General features: G+C 34.0%; 2 protein-coding genes across 2 annotated transcripts in view; both read right to left on the reverse strand.

Moving 5' to 3' along the window:
- Positions 1-1,549: 1,549 nt before the first annotated feature.
- The window catches only part of LOC149192859 (delta-selinene-like synthase, chloroplastic), a 47,166-nt gene continuing 26,054 nt past the window's right edge, over positions 1,550-22,661 (reverse strand). Inside the window, exon 11 of the mRNA XM_089406479.1 lies at positions 1,550-1,770. The gene's annotated coding sequence lies outside the window, so the exon portion shown is untranslated. The remainder of the gene's footprint in view (positions 1,771-22,661) is intronic.
- LOC149192860 (delta-selinene-like synthase, chloroplastic) lies at positions 1,801-2,483 on the reverse strand. The gene is made up of 3 exons (XM_089406478.1): positions 2,373-2,483; positions 1,874-2,166; positions 1,801-1,842 (listed from the first exon to the last, which is right to left on the reverse strand). The coding sequence occupies exons 1-2, from the start codon at positions 2,397-2,399 to the stop codon at positions 1,975-1,977; spliced, it is 219 nt and encodes a 72-aa protein (XP_089262604.1). The 5' UTR covers positions 2,400-2,483; the 3' UTR covers positions 1,801-1,842; positions 1,874-1,974.

The following is a 22,661-nucleotide window of genomic DNA, read 5'->3' on the forward strand; positions in this document are numbered from 1 at the left end:
TAGGGTCCTATGGCCATACGCATTTGCGAAACCATAAAACATTCATAACGGTAACCCAGTCGTAGTTGTTCCTCAATAGGCACTCGGTCGACGATAATTTTCAATATCTGGTCCTTTACGTCCTTGTTCCATACGGATAAGCCATCTCCGTATCTAAAGAGAAATTGAAGTCCTCGTGCTGTATTGAAAGTATAATTACCCATTTTTATGTTTGAATTCGAATTCCATATGATATGATAAAAAATTAAATGGAAATTTTTTAATTAGCTAAAAAAATTGATATTATACATCTTAAAAATTTGAAAATGTAATTTTATTTTTTCTAACAATAAAATATTATATATTTTTTTTTCTACTTCATTTTAGGCTTTGAACACTTTCTAATAACTTATTTTCCAATATCTTGATAATATAACAATTTTAAAGAAGCAATTCACCTCTAAAAAAATATACCTATTTTTTTGCTTGAGAACTTAAATCTAAAATCTAAAGAATATATTAGCTTTCTATCCATTATCTAATAAATAAAAAGATAATTAAAAAATCACCATTCTAAACTTATTTATATAGTATTTGTCAAAATAGAAATAGATTTTAAAAATTAGTAATAATCTATTTTCAACCATTTTTTATTTTTTTTGTTTTCTTGACTTTACCATCTTCACTATCTTCCAAAGCAAGAGCTAATTTGAAAAATATAAATTTTCCGATTTCAAAACTGTTTCTATTTTTCTTCCTTTTCTATATGTAACTTTTCTAAATATCCATCCTTGTTATTATATTCTATATATGTTAAGACTTTAACATTATATACCCACAAATCCTGATCAAAAGAGATAAGTATATGTATGTGTTTCATCTTCTAATCAAAAAATCGAAGCGATGTAAGTATATTGATAGTTTCATCTTTTCATCAGAAAACCCAAGCGAACAACCATCATTGGGTGGCGAGAGAACTCACTTCAAGCCCAATTTCTGTCTCGGATGGCACACTCCACCAGCACAAGATCTAGACTCATTGCAGCGATATAATCAGTAACAAAGTAAGCAATTTAACTAGTTAAATAATCAAATTTGATAGTAGGTAAAGAAAATAAATAGATATATCCCAGAAAAAGGTGAAAATCCTGTTGTTATATTTATAAAACATTCTCTCTCATAATTGGCTAATAACTTCAACTAAATTTATAATTATAAATAATGTTCAACATTGAATCTATGTCTCAATTTTGTCCAATGGTAGCTATGACTGAAAGTGAACTTCCACTAAAATCTTTAGTGGTATTTCTGAAAATATGTCAAAATTATTTTGAAAAAAAACAATTTTATAATAATTAATTAAACTACACTAAGAACACATATAAATTATAAAATTGATACCATTATTAAAAAATAAAAAGGAAAAAAGAAAACCAAAAATGACCAATTGTAGACACAAAATACGTTACATCGTACAAATCCAACCAACTCAACATCTTACAAATTCAACCAACTATAAGGAAAATATAATATTTCTTTCCGGATGATAAACCGTATAAGAATACACTAGAAAAATGGAAAATGGTGCAGCGGTGATTGCGTGATGATTGTAATTACGGTACACAATACTTGGAATTTGTCAAGGAACAATTTCCACAGGCACTTTGGCAGAACTTGGCTAAACTACGTCCATAAACATTTGCACTAAAACTCTTATTCTTAATCGCCCCACTTATTAAAAACATACTTAAGACACACAGCTAGTAACAGTAACATACTTAATACACACACCTAGTAACAGTAACCGGGTCGCCATTATTCCTTGAAGCCATCTGCCCGTGTTCTTTCTCGTCCTTCATTGCAAATAGTGAAGACGAATCAGTATTTTGCATAGAATTGTATGCATGCAAATAAATCTCGATTTAGATGCTAAATACCTCGAAATCTTTCAAGTCGTCGATGAGTCTGACCGTAAATTCTGAGAGCTCCTGCATCTTAGACGGAGAATATATTTGCTCCAGAACGTTGTTGGGGAGAAGTTGACCCATCAAGAGAAGGGGAAACAAATTTAAAATACACATCCCTGAAGCTAGTGCGCGCATTCTTTATGTACTCATTAAACGTGGGCACATGAGCAGTTGCTATCCATTCTCCTTCCTGCAAATAAGACTCAAGATAGCGCTGCCACTGAAAATACAACCAGGGAAAGTACATTAATGGTTAATCGTTAATGTGTAATCTTCTTCCCCCTTTCAATTAAAAAATCTCAAAAGGTCTTTTCCACCGTCAATTGGCTTCTTAGTAGGTCGGTGGAAGTAAAATTAAAAACTAATAACATCCCATTAAGCTAATCCCACTACACTAATCCCACTACAGAATCACATATCACATACGCTACTGCACTTTAGTGTGGCTGCCATATCCCGCTTTTGCACTTTGACGACTTGATCAGCCAATTCATTCGCTGTTTTGAAGAAAAACCGGAATGCAATTTTTATGTGGTGTGGAAGCATAGTTACCAAGTTCGAATTCGAATTCGAGTTCGAATTCGATTCATACGAAAAAAATTCAATACGGAAAAAATTCGAGAGTAAACATCTACAAATATTTAAATATATTGTTTTCTTAATATTTTGAAATTTTAAAATATACAAATGTCTATTATTTTCTAATCACATTAATCTAATCAAATCAAATTCTTTACTGTAACTATTAACAACAATATTTATTATTCTATATAATACAAACTTTAAATATTATAATTTAATATTTACTCAAATTTTCTTGTATTTAAATTTAATGAATATATAACACATATTTTTGTTATATTAAGTGTCCTAAATAATCTATTTATCACTTTCCTTAACTTTTAACAGATTTTATTAACAACCTTACTTAAAAAAAAAATACTTCCTAAAATCTCATCAATTAAAAAACCAACCATTAACAACTTTGCATTAACAACTTTGCTTAAAATACATACTTCCTAAAATCTCATCAATTAAAAAGCGAACCAGCTTTACCATTCATTAAGACTTATATTAACCTGTCATCTCACAGGTCTGGAAACTTAGAGATTAAAAAATATACTTCTTAAAATCTCATCCATGAAATTTACCATTCATTAAGACTTAATCTGCCATCTCACCGCTCTTGGAAAGTTGCTCTGATGTCCATCAAATCTAATTTCGTTAATGGAAAGTTGAATCTGATTTTAACGGTTAGTTGTATGCAGTTTTATGGATGCGATTTTAACAGTTACCTGTAGGCAGTTTTATGGAGGCGAAAGGGTTTTGAAGAGCAGATGGAGGACCTGGCAAAACTGCTGTTAGCTGTTATCTCCTGTAAACTGAATCGGCTGTGGAAAAGAGTTTTTGAGGAGCAGAGGGGCGACGTGGAAAACTCTGTAAATTGAATTGGCTGTACCAATAGCTACTTTGTCTTAAGATGCAAAAGGAGATACTTCTGTACAAAAAGTGAGAAGTGGCCATTTGCAAAAGGAATATCGAAAATGTCAGTTTCATGATGGAATATTTGAGATACAGAAGATACAGCTGGTATTTAAATATATTGAACTATATAGACTAGACTGAACGTGCCATTTGAATAAGACGACTGGAGAAAGAGCACGCCTAAACTCCGGAAACATCCCAACTGATAAGTTCGAACATATATTTGGCCGAAGGGTTAACAAAAAAACGATAGGTTGCGGGACCCGTAGGAGAATTCAGCTGTCCAGAGATTCGTCCAAAAAAGCCAGGCATTTCCGAGATCGTGCGATGATGTATGACGTTGGAACAATAATCTTGACAAACAAATGAATTTTGATGGCTCAAGATGATTCGAATACACTGCGTGACTGCAAATCTTACATAAATCTTACATAAGCTAGTATCGTTGTTATCGTTAAGACAAATATTTTTCTATTTGCGTCTGGCAGCTTTACTCCTCTTGGGAAAATATTGAATTTCAGATACTGGATATTGTTATATTGTAGATGCTAAAATATTTTGGAAATTTATGGATAAGAGTGAAGTTAATTATTTAACTTAGCTGTAGACTCTTGTTTGACAAATTTCTTGAAAAATATGCAATCTAATTAGGTTAAACTAAATAGATATGCCTAAGTAAAAACCCTAAAAATGAACAACCTGACTCAATATATTTTCAATTTCTCTCATACTTTACTGTAAGATGTAGACAGTACTGCAGAAGAACCTCGCGTTTTCGCCCTTGAAATTCTCCAACACACCTGTTTGGAAACTTTGGAATATAAGTACAGAATTGAATTAAAAATAATAAAAAAAAGCATGTGTTTTGATAGTAAAAATGTAGTTAAACATCTAAATCTATTCTCTTATTTTTTTTTAAACAACTACACCTATTACATTAAAAATTTCCAACACATTCGTTCAATGTTTAGTAATATAAAAAAAACTTTTGATGAATGCGTCAGCGGATAATGTTGAAATATAATTTCAACTGCAACAAACTATTTTTTTACTTTTGCAATGCGATGAGATGGCAGATCGCATATCGCATGTGTATTTGGATCTTCTGTTTTGTTCACTTGATTTTCCCGATTGCGGTGGTGGGATGTATCACATATCGCAGATCGCACCATATGTGTGTGCCCCAATTTTTGTGTTCAGACCAAATGGGATTCTGGGATGCGATCCATTTGAAGTCAATGGTTGAATTACAGGCCAGCATTAAATGAAATTTTACGTGAAGTAAAAGTTTTACTTACCGCTAGTGAATGTCAGTAAAACAGTAAATGCAATTTACTGTGGGTTGGTAAGTTTTGGTGAAGTTTTTAATTTTATTTGAGCGGGAGTATGGGCACAAGTAAAAGCCCGTAAAATCATTTAATTTTCATTATTTCTTTTACGGAAGCATGACAAGTGAAAACATGAAGTAATTTCCTTTTGTTGTCATATATATATATGTAATGTTTTTTTATGATGATTGTGAAGAGGGGAGACGCAGCAGCGCCCATGTAAGGGAATTGTAATGCACAGCAGTGCGAAGTAAAAAAAAAGAACACGCAGCAGCGTGAGAAAAACCAATGTATGTAATTATTCACAGCGGTGTGTTAATTTAAAAACTGAGACAGAGTATTTCTCAGGAGAGACAGAGTAGTTTTTGTATGGAACTGGAAGTTCCTTGTGAATCCCTCTGAGAGAGAGAAAGACCAATGTTTTGTAACAACAGTGTTTTTTTATTAATGAATAGAAATTTGTGGTGTGTGTGAAAACTCTGTCTGCTGCAAATAATTTTTTTTAAGTTTCCGCTGTGTTAAAGATCCTGTGTTTGAAACAGAGCATTGTCTCTATGTTCTGTATTTTTTTTGTTTTTGGAATTTTACCAGAAAAATTCCTAACAGTGGTATCAGAGCTTGTCCAGGCTCTTTGAAGGGTTCAAAGAAGCTGAAGGAAGGATTCTTACTGCAACAACTTCTCTAGCACAGTGAAGTCTCAAGCAAAAGAATCTAAGGTATTTCTCAATTTTTTTTTTATGTGTTGCTGTTGAAGACAGTCTGTTATTTTAAATACACAGTGAAGTATTTGAATAATAATTAAGAGTGCAAGAATCGCTGGCACCAGCACCAGCAATAGCGTGGGTATGCAGCTCCCATTATTTGATGGTAAAAACTATGATTATTGGGCAATAACAATGAAATCCTTGTTTGCTTCCCAAGACTTATGGGAAATAGTTGAGGATGGTTTTGAACAACCAGCAGATGAAAATGAGTTTAATGCATTAACTCAGGGAGAGAAGGATCTGTTAAAGAGCCACAAGAAGAAGGACTCAAAAGTCGTCTTCTTCTTGTATCAGACAGTGCATGGAAGCGTGTTTCCAAGGTTAGCAGCAACTAAGACATCCAAAGAAACATGGCAAACTCTTAAAACAGCCTGTCAAGGCATGGAGAAAGTGAAAACAACAAAACTACAGTTGCTGAGGAAAGATTTTGAGAACCTGTGCATGAAGGAGTCAGACAATATTGACTCATTCTTCACTCAAGTAATTGGCCTGGTCACACAAATAAGATCTCATGGAGAGATACTTGAAGAAAGGAGGATTGTGGAGAAACTATTGAGGTGCCTAGCCTCAAGGTTCCATGTGATTGTCACCACCATAGAAGAAACAAAGGATCTATCGAACTTTTCAGTTGATGAGCTTCATGCATCACTGATCACACATGAGCAGAGGTTGAGTAGAAATGAAAACTCATCTCTAGAGCAAGCCTTCAAGACCTAGATGTCCTTTGGAAGAGGAAGAGGTCAAGGCAGAGGAAACAAGAGAGGAAGAGGCAGAAGCCAGAACAGAGGTGGAAGGAACAGTCCAACGAATGCTCAAGGAAGAGGCAGCAATCCAAATCAGAACCAAGGTCAAGGCAGCAGCCAACAAGGAGGACAACATCATGCTCAAGGACAAAGGTATGAAAAATACAATGTCCAATGTTATTATTGTAAAAAATATGGGCATTATGCCAGTGAATGTAGGAAGAAGCAGCATGATGTGAGTAATAGCTCTAGTGCAAATATTACTAGAGAAAATGTTAGCCAAGATAATGTGTTGTTAGCTTGTAACATGGCTAAAACAAATAATGAAAATATATGGTTTCTAGACTCCAGTTGCAGCAACCATATGACAGGAAACATAGCTTTGTTTTCTGCTTTAGATCAAAGTGTGAAGTCACAAGTCACACTTGGGACTGATAGCAAAATTTCTGTTATGGGTAGAGGTGAAGTTAAAATATTTACAAAGCAAGGTGAAAGGAAAACCATAGTAGATGTCTATTATGTTCCTGGAATGAGATGTAACCTCTTGAGTATTGGACAGCTTGTCCAAAAAGGTTACAATTTTTTCTTTGAGAATGATGTATGCACCGTCATGGATATTCCACCCAGCAAACAATGCATTGCTGAAGTGAAGATGACAAGGAACAGGATGTTCCCTCTCAGGATAAGGGTAGATTTGAAAAACAAAGGAGAAATTGCAGCAGTCACCCAAGAGGCTTTTCAAAGCGTGCCAAATGATGAAGATTGGTTGTGGCACTTGAGATTTGGACATCTCAATTTTGGAGGTCTAAACTTGTTAAGCAGAAAAGGAATGGTAAGAGGATTACCATTGATAGAGAAACCGGAAAGCCTTTGTGAAGGCTGCATATTGGGAAAACAACACAGAGAAAGTTTTCCAAGCGGGAAAAGCACAAGGGCAAAACCACCCTTAGAAATTGTCCACTCAGATTTATGTGGACCAATGCAAACCCCATCTTTAGCAGGCAGCCAATATTTTCTAACATTCATTGATGATTTTACAAGAAAGACGGGTTTATTTCTTGAAGAAAAAATCGGAAGTGTTTGGAAAATTCTGAAATTTCAAAGCACTTGTTGAAAATCAAAGTGGGCTGCGCATCAAAGTTTTGAGAACAGACAGAGGAGGTGAGTATATCTCCAAAGAATTTTTATGTTTTTGTAGAGAAAATGGAATTCACAAGCAATTTACAACAAGGTACACCCCACAGCAAAATGGAGTTGCTGAAAGGAAGAACAAGACCATCATGGATATGGCGAGGAGCATGTTAAAGGCAAAGCATTTGCCAAATGATTATTGGACTGAAGCCGTAAACTGTGCTGTATATATCTTGAATAGGTGTCCTACAAAAGCTATGATGAACAAAGTGTCTGAAGAAGCATGGAGTGGGAGAAAGCAAGGAGTCACCCACATGAAAATTTTTGGATGTGTGGCTTATGCACACATTCCAAATTAGCTAAGGAGGAAGTTGGATAGCAAAGGGGAGAAATGCATTTTCATTGGATACAGTGAGGAGTCGAAAGCTTACAGGTTGTATATCCCATCCACCAAGAAATTCTTTGTGAGCAGAGATGTTTAGTTTATTGAGGAGGAAGCTTGGGATGGAAGCATAGAGAAAACAGTTAATGTTAAAAACGGTTTGTCTCATGATGAAGATGATGAGGAGATGGTAGAAATACATCCCCAAACAACAGCGCCAACACAAGGACATCAAGGAACACCTTTGAGGAGAAATGAAAGTACTTCTCCAAGCACACCAGAAGGAAGAAATTCAAGTGCATCTTCAAGCACTTGCACACCAAATGAAAGAGGTAAGAAGTTTAGAAATCTAAGTGACATTTATGATGAAGGAATGAATTCCTTGTTTGTCTTGTATTGTCATGTTGATGATCCTATTCATTTCGAGGATGCAATTAAATATAAGAAATGGATAGAAGCTATGGATGAGGAGATTAATGCCATAGAAAGAAACAAGACATGGGATTTGGTTGAGCTACCAAAAGGTAAAGAAGTCATTGGAGTCAAATGGGTCTATAAGACCAAGTCCAATGCTCAAGGCAAAATTGAAAGACACAAGGCAAGGTTGGTTGTCAAGGGATACAAGCAGCAATATGGGAGAGATTATGAGGAGACTTTCACACCGGTTGCAAGAATGGAAACTGTGAGAGCAGTGCTATCCATAGCATCACAAAACAAGTGGAAAGTCTACCAAATGGATGTGAAGTCGGCATTCCTAAATGGAGTGTTAAAGGAGGAGGTTTACATTGAACAACCTCTAGGCTATGAAAAGAAAGGCCAAGAGCACAAAGTGTGCAGATTGAAGAAAGCTCTTTATGGGCTGAAGCAAGCGCCAAGAGCGTGGTACAGTAGAATAGACTCCTATCTACTGGAAAATGAATTTGACAAATGTGAGGGAGAACCCACAGTCTACATCAAAGAACAGGATGGCAAGATTTTAATTGTTGTCTTGTATGTTGATGATGTAATTTTTACAGGTAATGATGACTACCTCATTGAAAACTTCAAATCAGTCATGAAAGAGGAATTTGAGACGACTGACATGGGTTTGTTGAGATACTTCTTAGGAATAGAAGTAGATCAAAATGAAAATGGAATTTTTATCTCTCAAGCAAGATATGTAAATGAAGTGCTGAGCAGGTTTAATATGCAAGAGTGCAAAGCAGCAATCACTCCCACAGTAATGGGATTAAAACTCAGCAAAGAGGACAGCAGCAAGGATTTTGATCCTAGCTTGTATAAGAGCATAGTTGGCAGCCTTATGTATTTAACTGCAACTAGGCTTGACATAATGTTCGCTGTTAGTTTGATTTCCAGATTCATGGAGAGGCCAAAAGAAGCACATTGGCAAGCAGCAAAAGGAATTCTGAGGTATGTCAAAGGTACAAAAAGATTAGGAATTTTGTATACCTTTCAAGAAAGTTCAGACTTAGTTGGCTACACCGATAGCGATTGGGCTGGAAGTGGAGATGATCGGAAAAGCACTTCTGGTTATGTTTTTCACATGGGTTCAGGAGCCATTTCATGGGCTTCCAAGAAACAGCCAATCGTGGCATTATCTACAGCAGAAGCAGAGTACGTGGCAGCTATAGCAGCAGCGTGTCAAGCGGTTTGGATGAGAAGAATTTTGAGGAGCTTAGGCCAAGAGCAGGCAAAAGCAACAGTTATTTTTTGTGACAATAGCTCAGCTATTGCCCTCTCCAAGAATTCAGTGTTTCATAAGAGAACGAAACACATTGATACAAGATCTCACTATATCAGAGAATTGGTGAACAATGGAGAAATTGCTTTACAACATTGCAGCACTCAGGAACAGGTTGCTGACATTCTAACAAAGCCATTGAACCAGAAAAGTTTTGAGTTTTTAAGGAATCGTGTGGGTATGATTGATAACCCAGTAGTTGAAATTAAAGGGGAGTGTTGAAATATAATTTCAACTGCAACAAACTATTTTTTTACTTTTGCGATGCGATGAGATCGCAGATCGTATATCGCATGTGTACTTGGATCCCCCGTTTTGTTCACTTGATTTCCTTGATTGCGATGGTGCGATGCGATCCGATCGCATATCGCAGATCGCACCATATGTGTGTGCCCCAATTTTTGTGTTCCGACCAAATGGGATTCTGCGATGCGATCCATTTGAAGTCAATGGTTGAAGTACAGACGAGCATTAAATGAAATTTTACGTGAAGTAAAAGTTTTACTTACCGCCAGTGAATGTCAGTAAAACAGTAAATGCAATTTACTGTGGGTTGGTAAGTTTTGGTGAAGTTTTTAATTTTATTTCACCGGGAGTATGGGCACAAGTAAAAGCCGGTAAAATCATTGAATTTTCATTATTTCTTTTACGGAAGCATGGCAAGTGAAAATGTGAATTAATTTCCTTTTGTTGTCATATATATATGTAATGTTTTTTTTATGATGAGTGTGAAGAGGGGAGACGCAGCAGCGCCCATGTAAGGGAATTGTAATGCACAGCAGTGCAAAGTAAAAAAAAGGAACACGCAGCAGCGTGAGAAAAATCAATGTATGTAATTATTCACAACAGTGTGTTAATTTAAAAACTGAGACAGAGTATTTCTTAGGAGAGACAGAGTAATTTTTGTATGGAACTGGAAGTTCCTTGTGAATCCCTCTGAGAGAGAGGAAAACCAATGTTTTGTAACAACAATGTTTTTTTATTAATGAATAGAAATTTGTGGTGTGTGTGAAAACTCTGTCTGCTGCAAATAATTTTTTTTAAGTTTCTGCTGTGTTAAAGATCCTGTGTTTGAAACAGAGCATTGTCTCTGTGTTCTGTATTTTTTTTTGTTTTTGGAATTTTACCAGAAAAATTCCTAACAGATAACACCTTTAATGAGCCCATTTAATACGCGTCAGCTACGAGATTCGAATCCCGGACGGAATTAACAAAATCTCTACAAGATCAACTACAGCTAGGCCATCCTCTTTTTTTTTTTTCTTTATGCAAATATGTATAACTGCGGTTTGTTATCGGACGAGATTCATTAAGTAGGTTACTTGAGTTTGGAACTTGTCTAAATTTCAATGTTTATTAATAAACGTTTTCACTTTCACCATTCAACTTAGGCTAGCCCAATATAGTGCGCTCTTTCACTTATACTGCCTAACAATATTAGAAAATATCTTGAAGCTTTACATCAAATTAATTGCAGTTGATACCACCTGAAGACACGTTATATCGATGCAGTCGGAGACCACGAAATCCTAACGCTGTCGCATTAAGATCTTTGCAGGAATCGCTCGATCCCACTCTGATGCCCTTTTCGTTCCAACATCTACTCAGCTTATCAGTTAGTGTGGGAATCGAAAATAGCCCCAGAATCGGAGTGCACATATATGTAAACGCTAAATTAAATTTATTTATCTGTCCAGATTCACTTACCTGTAAACGTAATCTAGGGCACCTGTTTTTATTTCATGTTGAAAATGTCGATCAATTCCAAGGCATTCCAATGTGTCAACTATGTGAAGACGTTTGATTAGATCATAATTTCTATCTTCCATTTCGCTCAAAAGTAATTGCTTTATCTCCTCCAACGCGTTCATAATATGCCGGTGCCTAATTAAAGTTCAGTGCAATTAAAAAAAAAACATAGAGAATGAGATAGATGCCATGATAGGCTCACAGGTAACAACAAAAAAAACACTAAAAAGCACATGACAGAGCTAGAGATAGGTGCCATGTGAGAGAGAGATTGAAAGTATACCCCATAGGGCGAGTTGAGGGATTGTATGAACTCATCGTCCCACACGTTTCCGTGGCGATTGGCCGTGCGTCAAGGGATGGAAAATTCATTGCTCATTTTGGTGGAAGCAGATTCAGAAATCTCAGCCATAACAGCACGCTTTGCTATGCGATTTACTTAATGAGTGGACCATAGCGGCTCGCTTATATATATACATGCCTAACACTACAATTTCCTGCTTGACATAAAAAAATACGAAGCCTCAGATGACATCGATGAGTTTGTAGTATCAGACAAAAAATTTGGGATAATTTCTATGCCCTCCCACTATAATATTGTAGTGTGAAATCATCGGAATATTGGTGCTTCATGGAAATATGGTTATGCGCACGAGAAAAGCTTGAACGTAGCTAATTAAACTATGTCATATATTTTTGCAACATTCAGTCAGAGTAAAGTTAAAATTAAACTATATTTTATATATATTTGCGAAAGGTCCGCGAGAGTAAAGTTAATATTAAACTATATTTTATATATATTTGCGAACGTTAAGTCGTAAAGTTAATATTGAACTATATACAATATATTTTTGCGAATGTTAGGTCAAAGTTAATTGCATGATGTTAGGTGAATGTTGGGTGTGTTTGAAGGGAGTGAAATTGAACTTTAGTGCATCTCAATTCCTATATTTTATTAAACTACTATATTAATAATGTTAATTATATTATTAATATTGACATGTGTTTGATGTTTTTAAATTTACAATATTCTTAATATTTTAAATATATATGCGTTAATTATAAATTTTTAATTTTTTAAATATTAGAAATTAATATAAATAAAAAGATTTATATATAATTAACTAATAGTTAGCATTTTTGTTTTTTTTTCCATATAAAATTATATTTAAATATATATCCGTTAATTATAAATTTTTATTTTTTAAAATATTATAAATTAATATAAATAAAAAGATTTATATATAATTAACTAATAGTTAGCATTTTTGTTTTTTTTTCATATAAAATTATATAGGACAAAGATCTTTGGTTTAAGTACATGATTCAACAAAAGATTTGTTGTAGTTTAGTGGAACGTCAATATTTTCACTTTGCCAAACAGGAGTAAGTCATCTCACATGAGGTGTGCTATGCCCTTACTAAGATGGAGATTAGGACCATGTGTCAAGGAGAGTTATGCAAATACTATCATTCCCATCTACTCTAAAAACCATAACATTTGATATATATCATCGCAAATCATAACCAGCAAAACATCCGACAGATAGAAGACATACATTCATTCATATGAAAAAATTTGAAGAGGCACATCCAACTAACACATTTAGAACCATAATGAAATCCCGCAACTCTTCCCATTAACTTAAAGCATCATTACATTCTAGCTCTATCACCATTCAAATAGGAAAAGGAGAGCGAGCATATAAAGTATCTGAGAATCAGATAAACACAGAACCATGCTAAGTCTCATAGACTTAGTGGTACCATCTCAACATATGAGATTTTTCTTCTCATTTCCTTTTCCTTTAGTTTTTATAAATTTCACTAGCCTGAACTGCCAGTCACTTCCTCAGATGCCACACCCTTTCCTTCATGGTTTCTTCTGTGGCTCAGAAGTGACTGCTCCATCTCTCATTGATGACTGTTGCAGCTCAACTGCACTTCCATGTCCCCATATTTTCCACTTACCAATCTTCAGTGTCTAATGGATTTTGGCAAATTTTCTTTCTTTCCTCAGTTGTTTCCTCCACAACTACCCTTTGGTCACACTCGTCAAAATGTGTCAAAAACTTTGTCCCACAAAACAAAGGACCTAACAGGCCCCGACCACAATCAATTGACTCATCCGCGATTCAATCCTTTGTTTATGTTAATGTTACTTCTTGCTACTACAGGGCTCCGGCTTGTCCTCCATATTCTTGAATCGTTTCTTCATGTGTTGTAGGTTCTCCTTCAAATGAAGGACCCAACTATGGGACAGATTGCTTGGCTACAATCTTGAATTGTGTATAAACAACAAGGGTTGACCACCAGGGATCCCTGAGGGTGCTATCTTGCTCAATAAATTTTGCGGTACCTTCAGTTGTTGATTGGCTCGGTCTTGCATTCAGTAGAGCATTCCACTAAGTATATTCTTTTGTGCAAAGTTGTTGTAGTTTCTAGAAATGGATCCTTGTTGATCGCTTGAGGTCACGAAGTAGAGCATTGGTTGCGTGCAAGTCATCCTTAATCTGCCGGATCTTCTTCTCAAGAAATCCACTCTATGCAAGAATATCTTGTCACTAGTTGAGGTCGGGTGTGGTCAAGGCTTCATTGAACAACTAGTGAGCATGTTGTCACAGAGTATATACCGATTGATTTTTCTTGGCAAAGAACCCTGACCAATCATGAACCTGAGTGAAGATTTCTTTCTCCTCTCTCGTAGTCTAATGAAGGGATGCCTTCAAATAAGCCACATCAGTGATCTTCTGCTCAATGTCTCTGGCATACTGGGTGGCGTGATCATGGAGTGCGCTTTGGCTTGCTGCAATAATCTTCTGAAGCTTCTTGTTTGCCCTAGTGTCCACCTGAAGGTAATGATGAAGTGGTGTCCACCTGAAGGTAATCGATTGGAAATTTTCACAAGGTATCTATATCAAAAGGTTGAAATTTATGTGAAAATGGTTGATATTTATGTCAAAAATTGTTATGTCATTTTTGTATTTTTAATTAAATTGATTAATTTTTAAAAGATGTCAAAAAAAATATGGGTTATGGTTTGTTTGGCATGTAGTAGGAAACTATGGTATTGACCCATGATATTTTAACAAAGCCTATACACATTTCAGTGATCTTCATAATAATATCAAAATAAATCTCCATCATTCAAAATATGATCATATATTTAACCCATATACTAACATATTGTTATTTAAAATAAAATTATACTGCAAATAATTTTTATAAATTTTTAGTTTTAACAATATAAGATATATTGTCAAATGCTTTTATCTCTATCTATATTTATCAACTATTTAATTTATATAATTATATATTCATAATTAAAAAAAATAGATTTAATTTTTTTCAATGAAAAAACAAAGAAAATTAATAATTAATATTTTAACTTCCTCAAATTTTCTGTTTACACCTCGAATTCAACTATTTCGTATACATTCTAGAATTTATATGATAACAAACCTTTTCAATGAAAAATAAACGAAGAAAATTAATAATTAATATTTTAACTTCCTCAAATTTTCTTTTTACACCTCGAATTAAACTATTTCGTATACATTCTAGAATTTTATATGATAACAAACCGTATTATAGGAAAATTTAGTAATGGCAGAGGACAAATTATTCATTTAACACTTATATAATACTAAAAACGAAGTGGATAAAAATAATTTCATTTAGCATTTATTGGTATACAATTTAGTATTTTATTTAATAAAAAATTATATGATAAAAATAATTTCATTTAACATATATATTTGTACAGTATTTAAATATTATATGATAAGAAAATTTGGTAAATGAATATGAATGATTTTTTATTTAATAATTAATTATTAAGATAATTACATTAATTAATATGGTTGATATATGTCGATAAAGGTATTTGGTATAGACATATATCAATCACATGCACAATCACATTATCAAATATAGTTAAAAAATGTTGATAAGCATTAATGGTAGTAGTAGTAATAATAATAAAATGCATAGTCTAACTTATAGGCGAAATAATTATTTTCCACCGGAATTCACCAAAATTTGGCAATACAATTTCAAGATTCTTTTCTCTTTAAAATACATTTTTAAATGCATAAATAATTTAGAACCCTAGAAAACCATTGGGACACCCGAATTATGCAGATTAAACAATTTAAATTCAAGTTTAACCGGGAAAAAAATGTTATAAAAAAGGTCATTTAGTCTATAAATTCGACTACACCATAATAATAATAATAAATAACTATTATAATATAACTATCATTTTTATTATTATAACTAATAATAATTATTAATTTATATTAATTATTGCTAATTAGTTATTATTATAATTATTTTAAATTAATTATTGTTATTATTCAGCAATTACTATTATTATGATTATTGTTATTAATTAATATTATTCGTATTTTTAATAAATATTATTTTTTTTTATTTTCGATTTAGTTTTCGGAGAATCCACAGTAAGAAACTTTTTATGCCAAAGTTTTGAATCCCAGCTAGGATCCATCATCACGACAACTTGAATGCTTGATAGAAGAAGAGCTTAGCTGAGAGGTTAAATAGTAATGAGGAGAGTAAAATGAGATGAGGGTTGGCTCACAATATCTGATGATGAGAGTCGCCTGCTACAAATTATTTTAATTATTTAATTAATTTTATTTTTTATTTTTAATAATAAAGATGGATCATTATAATTAAAATTTTATTAATATTTAGATTAATTAATAATAATCTTTTAGTAATTAGTTACTTTTAATATAATATGATAGTTATTATTAATATTACCTATATTAATAATTATTATTAATTATTATTATTATTAATTATTATTATTATTATTATAAATGATAATAATAATTAGGATTATAATTTAATAATAATTCGAATTAATGATATATAATAATCATAATTAATAATAATCATTATTATAATATTGTAATTATAATAAACTTATTATTATATTATTATTATTATTATTATTATTATTTAATTAATAATAATAATTATTATATTATTATTATATTATTTTATTATTATTATTATTATTATTATTATTATTATTATTATTATTATTATTATTATTATTATTATTATTATTATTATTATTATTATTACTACTTATAATATGATAGCTATTGCTAAACTCATAGCATTATTAATATTATAGTTATTATTAATATTACTTATATTATTAATTATTATTATTATTTTTGTTAATATAATAAATAATAATAATAATAATTATAATTATAATTTAATAATAATTAGAATTAATGATATTAATGTTAAAAATATTACTCTTAGAATATTTTATTAATATTTAATTTTTATAATAAAGTTTGATCATTAATATTTACTATTTTATATTATTAATATTAATTGTAATTATTATAATTATTATCATTAGAAATAATATTAATAATAATATTATTATTATTATTATTATTATTATTATTATTATATTTAAATTAATAAAATGAGTTAGATTTTTCTGATTAGGGGAAGTCAGCTTCCACTAATCTCCATACCATTGTCTCTGTTGAGATTATGCGGGTGCTTGATAATTTCAAGGGCTTCTCTGATCTTTCGTCTATGGTGTTGTTCTTCCCTGGCAATAATCGAGGCGCTCTCCAAGCAGACATGGTACTTAGTCTTTGAGAAGTGCTCTGCAAGGGCGGAAGTACACGATCTTTCATTCTTAATATCAGCTCCATGTTCTTTGAGTCTGGTCTGCAGAGAGCGGCCTGTTTCACCAATGTAGCTTTTTCCACATGAGCAATCAATTTTATAGACCCCTTTAAGTTGATGTCTATCAATATCATCCTTGACAAATCTCATACCTTGCCTAATAGTTCCAGGAGCAGAGAATTGTGTGCTTATGTTTTTCCTTCTTAGGATTTTCGCAATCTTATCTGTAACCCCATGAATGTAAGGTAGAAAAACCTTACCACTCTCACGTTGATCTTGGGCCTTAGGTTCATGAGATAACATCCTTTTCTCGGCTTTCTGAATTGCTCTTTTAATCTCATTTTCTTTGTATCCTATACTCTTGAAGGTTGAGATTAAATGCTTCTTTTCTTCATTCAGATGACCGGCGTCAGAAATTCGAAGGGCTCTGATAGCAAGAGTGTTAAGAACACCAAATTTTTGCGCTGGATGATGGTGGAAATCAACATTGAGGTAGTTTTTTGTATGGGTTGATTTCCTGAAAACTTTATGCCCTATGGAGCCATCCTCTTTTCTCATGATGAGAATGTCTAAAAAAGGAATGCTCATGTTTTCTTCAAGCTCCATAGTGAATTTTATTTTAGAAGAGATGGAATTTAAGTGAATAAAAAATTTGTCAAGCTCTGATTTACCATGTGTCCATTTTATATTGGTATCATCGACGAATCGTTTCCACCATGCTGGCTTCAAAGGGTAAGATTCCAGGGCTTTCTTTTCAAAATATTCCATGTATAAGTTGGCCACGATTGACGAAAGGGGGGATCCTATTGCTACTCCACAGGTCTGCTGATAATATGTTCCTTGGAAGGTGAAAACTCTTGATCGCAAGTAGATTTCGGCCAATCTTGCAGTCCGAGGATCAGTAACATCTTTTATAACCTGAATGGCTTCTTCAATAGGAATCTTGGTGAATAAGGACACCACGTCAAAGCTAACAAGGATGTCATCACGTTCTATTCTCTCATTCTTAATAAGATTCACAAAGTCAAGGGAGTCTTTGATGTAAGAATCAGTGTTTCCGACAAGGGGCTTGAGGATTTTAGCAACATACTTAGCGAGCTCATAGGTTGGGGATCCAATGGTATTGACTATTGGTCTAAGAGGGACTCCATCTTTATGGATCTTGGGAAGCCCATAAATCCTTGGGATGCATTCGCAAGAGGGAATTAATTTCTTTTTTAATTTATCATGAAGATTGGATTCCAAAATTGCCCTTTTCACCTCTTTCACAATCTTGGGGATGGGGTTGCTGCCGAGTTTCTTATAACTACCAAATTTTAGGTGTTCATTCATTTTATGAATATAATCTTCTTTATCCAAGATTACGGCTGCTCCTCCCTTATCTGCCTTGAGAACCACAATTTTATCATTGTTACGTAGGGATTTGAAGGCTCTTTGTTCTGCTTTACTCAAATTACTTTTGGGAGCTTTGGCCTTTCTCATAATAAGGGGGCACTCTTGTCCTAATATCATTATTAATAATATTAATAAATTAATAATAATAATAATAAATAATGTAATCTAACTTATAGACAAAATGACCTTTTTCATGATAGTTTTTTTCGTTAATTTTAATGGAAATCTGGTAGAGATTTTTAAAAATTTAAATTTAAGTTGTTTAATTTGTAGAATTTGAGTGCACAAGGGGGTTTTTTAAGGTGTTGAATCCATTTATATTTTCAACAATTCATTTTAAACAATAAAAAAATCACAAGTTTTCTTGAATTTTTTACCGAATTTCGTTGAAAAAGTCGATTTTATCTTTAAATTGGACTATGCCATAATAAATTAATACTAAAAAATATTTTTAATAAATAGTAATATTAATTAATATACATATCAATATAAATATTAATAATTAATATTACTAATAATCAATATTAATATTAATTAAAAAAATATTACTATTACCATTAATAAATATTAATATTACTATTACCATTATTATTGGTTTTATTAATTAATATTATTATTTTTAATAATAATTATAAACTTAAGGAATAAATTCTAAAACCCTTATATATTATAAACTCAAGGGAACAATATTAAACTCAAAGGGATTAATATTATAAACTCAATGTATAACATCCCTAAGATAGATATTTTAAACCCTAAAATAAACATGGTTCACTATGGTTCATTTTCATATTGATCTGTAAATGAGATCTAAGACAAGTAATAAGGTATTACAAACTCATGTACATGGGTGTGCCTATGTTATTTTGTGCAATGGATCGATCAGATTGCGGAATACATAGACTTTGAGGCAGTTAAAAAATATAATAGACAAACATATACAAACACAACAGATTTAATGAGGAGTTCACCTAATACTCCTTGGCTACATCTCCTGGTCCAGCCTTCAGTGGTGGCCTCTCTCTTAAGTCTTCAAACATAGTTTTTACAATAGTGAGCTTAGTTTGAGCCTCACACACAACAAATGCATTTACAAGAGCCTCACTTGAATCCCTCAAGCTTCCTCTGGGTAGACAGACTCCCTTAGCTCTCAATCTCTATCCTAACTCTGTTTCGCATTTGCTTGCAACACTGCCTACATGTTTGCTCTCTGTCTGTGGATTTTAAAGCCAACCGCGTTGCCTGTTCATTTCATATCCTCGACTCTTAGTCTCCCCGGCCTCTGAAAGCTTTGATTCCCTCTGCCAGCATTATACAATCGTTGCTTAATGCATGGAGAGGAGGTGGCCACCCATTCCGTAGCACTAGAGTGCCTCGGTTCTCTGAAACGCCTGAAATGACCGCGCTCTGATTTTACTGTGAAAATACATTTTAATAGAGAAAGTCCACCAAAACTCAATATACCGGACTTCAAAGTCCTTTAAATATGATTCATTCCCCTATCGGGTCCGCCCACATGTCACTATTGCATATCGGGAGGAACCATTCCTTTGTATTTTGGGAATACACGAAAATCGCAAAAATTTATTACAAAGGGCTCTGTTATGGACTTGAAATTGTATCAAATTTCATTTATAATGCTATCACATCCGGTTGTTTCATGGTGTATTGATATCGGCTCCGCTCCATGTTCCAACGCGATATCGCATATTGCACATGACCCCCTGCCGATTGTAACGCTCCTCTACATAGTTCCAATGTGATGTGGCAATGCGATACATCCCAATCGCTCATCGCAATAACCCTTTTGCCATCGTAAGTGCTCCGCTGCATCCTCCGATAGCGATCCGGTTATGTAATATGGGCAGTTGATCGACGGTCCATATTAACTCCGCCATTCGCCGTCGCCATATATATGTGTTAAGTGCCGATCTCTGCTGAAGGTTATCGCCGATTGCGATTTCCGATCCGATCTGGACCGTTGATCGGCTAGATCAGACGACTACTGTGCATCACTTGTTCCACCTTCAATTGCTCTATTTTTTTCATTGATTTCACGGGTTTTGGGCCTCCCGATAGTGTTTTTCTTCATTCTGAAGGTTTTCTCCGCGATGCTAAGGGCACCCCTTTTGCGATATTTTTGACCCTTTAAAGGATTTTAGGCCTTGGGAATGATTCTTAAAAGTTTCATGAAGACTCAGAGAGTTCTCTTGGATCCCTTTGGATCATTCCTTCACATTGAAAAAGGCTTTTGGACCACCAAAAGTTGGTTTTCAAGCATCAACCAAGTGAGGATACAACTGCCTCACTTGTCCAATCTCTATCCATTTTGCACTGTTGGGTTTGGAACCTTTGAGTCTAGTCCTTAGGTACTCAACATCTCCTCTGCGCATTGTCCTCACCTTCCTGTCCAAAATTGTATCTTCCTGCAGCTCATTGAGGTATTTAGGCAACATATCATCAATGAAAGGCAATTGAATTTGCTCTTCAAGATCTTCAATTAATGAAGTTTCAAACAGTCTTAAATTTTCTGCATTCCCTACTGAATAGATGTGCATATATGCTGGTAGATCAAGGCAGAAAGCATTCTCACCAATCTTCTCAGGTACCTTAAAAGGCCCATACCATATTGGTTTCAGCTTCTTTCCTTCACCTTGCATTCTATCGTTGTTGATATACAGCCAGACTTGATCACCAACCTGGAAGCTGTGCTCCACCCGATGTTTATCATGCCTTGTGTTATATTTGGCTTGGCTCTTTTCCAGTTGTTCCTACACTGCCTGGTGAATTTCTTGGATCTATTCAGTGAATCTCATTGCTTTTTCCACATCATTGTGTCCAGCAACTGCTATGTATTTTTCAAAGACAAAATCCAAGGGAGATGTTGATTGTTAATCTATGTATCAGAATCAAATAACCAGTAACTAGAAACAGTAAAACAGAGCATAAGACAATCACACACAATAACATCATATATAAGGTGGAAACCCAATGTGGGTGAAAACCACCTGCTACAATTCGTCTCTATCTTCTTTTAATTAGAAACTTCTTTTTACAATGTTCTAGTGCAGTCCTTCACCAGTACGCAGGCTACAACATGTAGAGAGCTACAACCCTCTCTCCCTCTCCAGCTTCTCCTGGAAGGGAGCTACAACCTCCTTAGCTCTTGCACTAGCCAAGATACTAGTACGTATGTGCTGACCTACAGAAGGCTACAACCTTCTCTTCCAGGGACCACGTTTCATAAATTTTCAGGCTGGATCCATGAACATCAATCAATCATCAAGAATTTCTGCATCAAACAATATCCTTTTCATCAATTATAACTTAATCAAGTACATACTTCTCTGACAGTTGTACCCAAAACACAGTAACAGTAACAACACACCAAATTCTGAACCCAGAACACTGCAGTAATCAACAGAAGTAGCTAGATCACATTTCACAAGATATACTCTACTTCAATAACCTGAGACCTGCGTGCATACACCCCTGTGTGTGGATAAACCTGCGTATACGTTTTTTTTATTCACTGAACCAGTGTGTATACGCGCCTTAGCTTCACTGAACCTGCGTACAAATCTATAAAGGATAATTCACTCTTTCAAATATTCAGAAACTGATTAACCCAGATTATCAGATTTATAGATCAAGCATGCGCCACATATAACAGATCAAAATCATACAAAGATACTATCATTCAATAGAGCTTATCCTTCTTTGCGCTAAGGTTCCTCCATTCAGATCCAGATCTACACCATCACCCCAATCACCAATATTTCAGATCTAGCACATATTAGATATTATGTTAATTAAGATGATGCTTTGCCAAATGATCTCCTTCCACTTTTATAGCCTTAGGCCTTTCATAATACCACGGTCCAAAACCATAATAAATAATACCAAGGACCCAATACTTGGGATCAACACCTCTGACGAGATACCATGGTCCAAAACCATAGGTTCAAATACCAAGGACTAACTACCATGAACCAAAAGTAAATTCTCCAACATATATGCACTTTTACTTGCGTGAAAGTGCGTGTATACGCATACGCGCCTTTGTAACGTATAACCCGCGTGTATACGCGACTTCGTCTAGGTGAACCTGCGTATATGTCTTTTTCTTCATTCTGAGAGCCTGTACTGAGATCTTGTCACCAAAGGGAGTTGCCATCAAGGACAACACCTGTGCCATAGCTCCAATCCTGTGCCATAATTCCAACAGAGTCTTTATAGATGATCCCATTTAAGGCATTGTATGGAAGGAGTGGTAATACTCCTATCATCTAAAGTGATCGATTGA

This window comes from Pinus tabuliformis, chromosome 2_2 (genome assembly GCF_031772625.1).
Source record: "Pinus tabuliformis cultivar Carrire ecotype Pingquan chromosome 2_2, CPIR1, whole genome shotgun sequence".
Taxonomy (NCBI): Eukaryota; Viridiplantae; Streptophyta; class Pinopsida; order Pinales; family Pinaceae; genus Pinus; species Pinus tabuliformis.

Excerpts from the sequence above, each read along its gene's own strand:
- LOC149192860 (XM_089406478.1), bottom strand. The coding sequence starts at position 2,399 with ATGGCAGCCACACTAAAGTGCAGTAGC. Across the intron at positions 2,167-2,372 it reads CCACACTAAAGTGCAGTAGC|TGGCAGCGCTATCTTGAGTC; the intron begins GTATGTGATATG and ends TTGTATTTTCAG.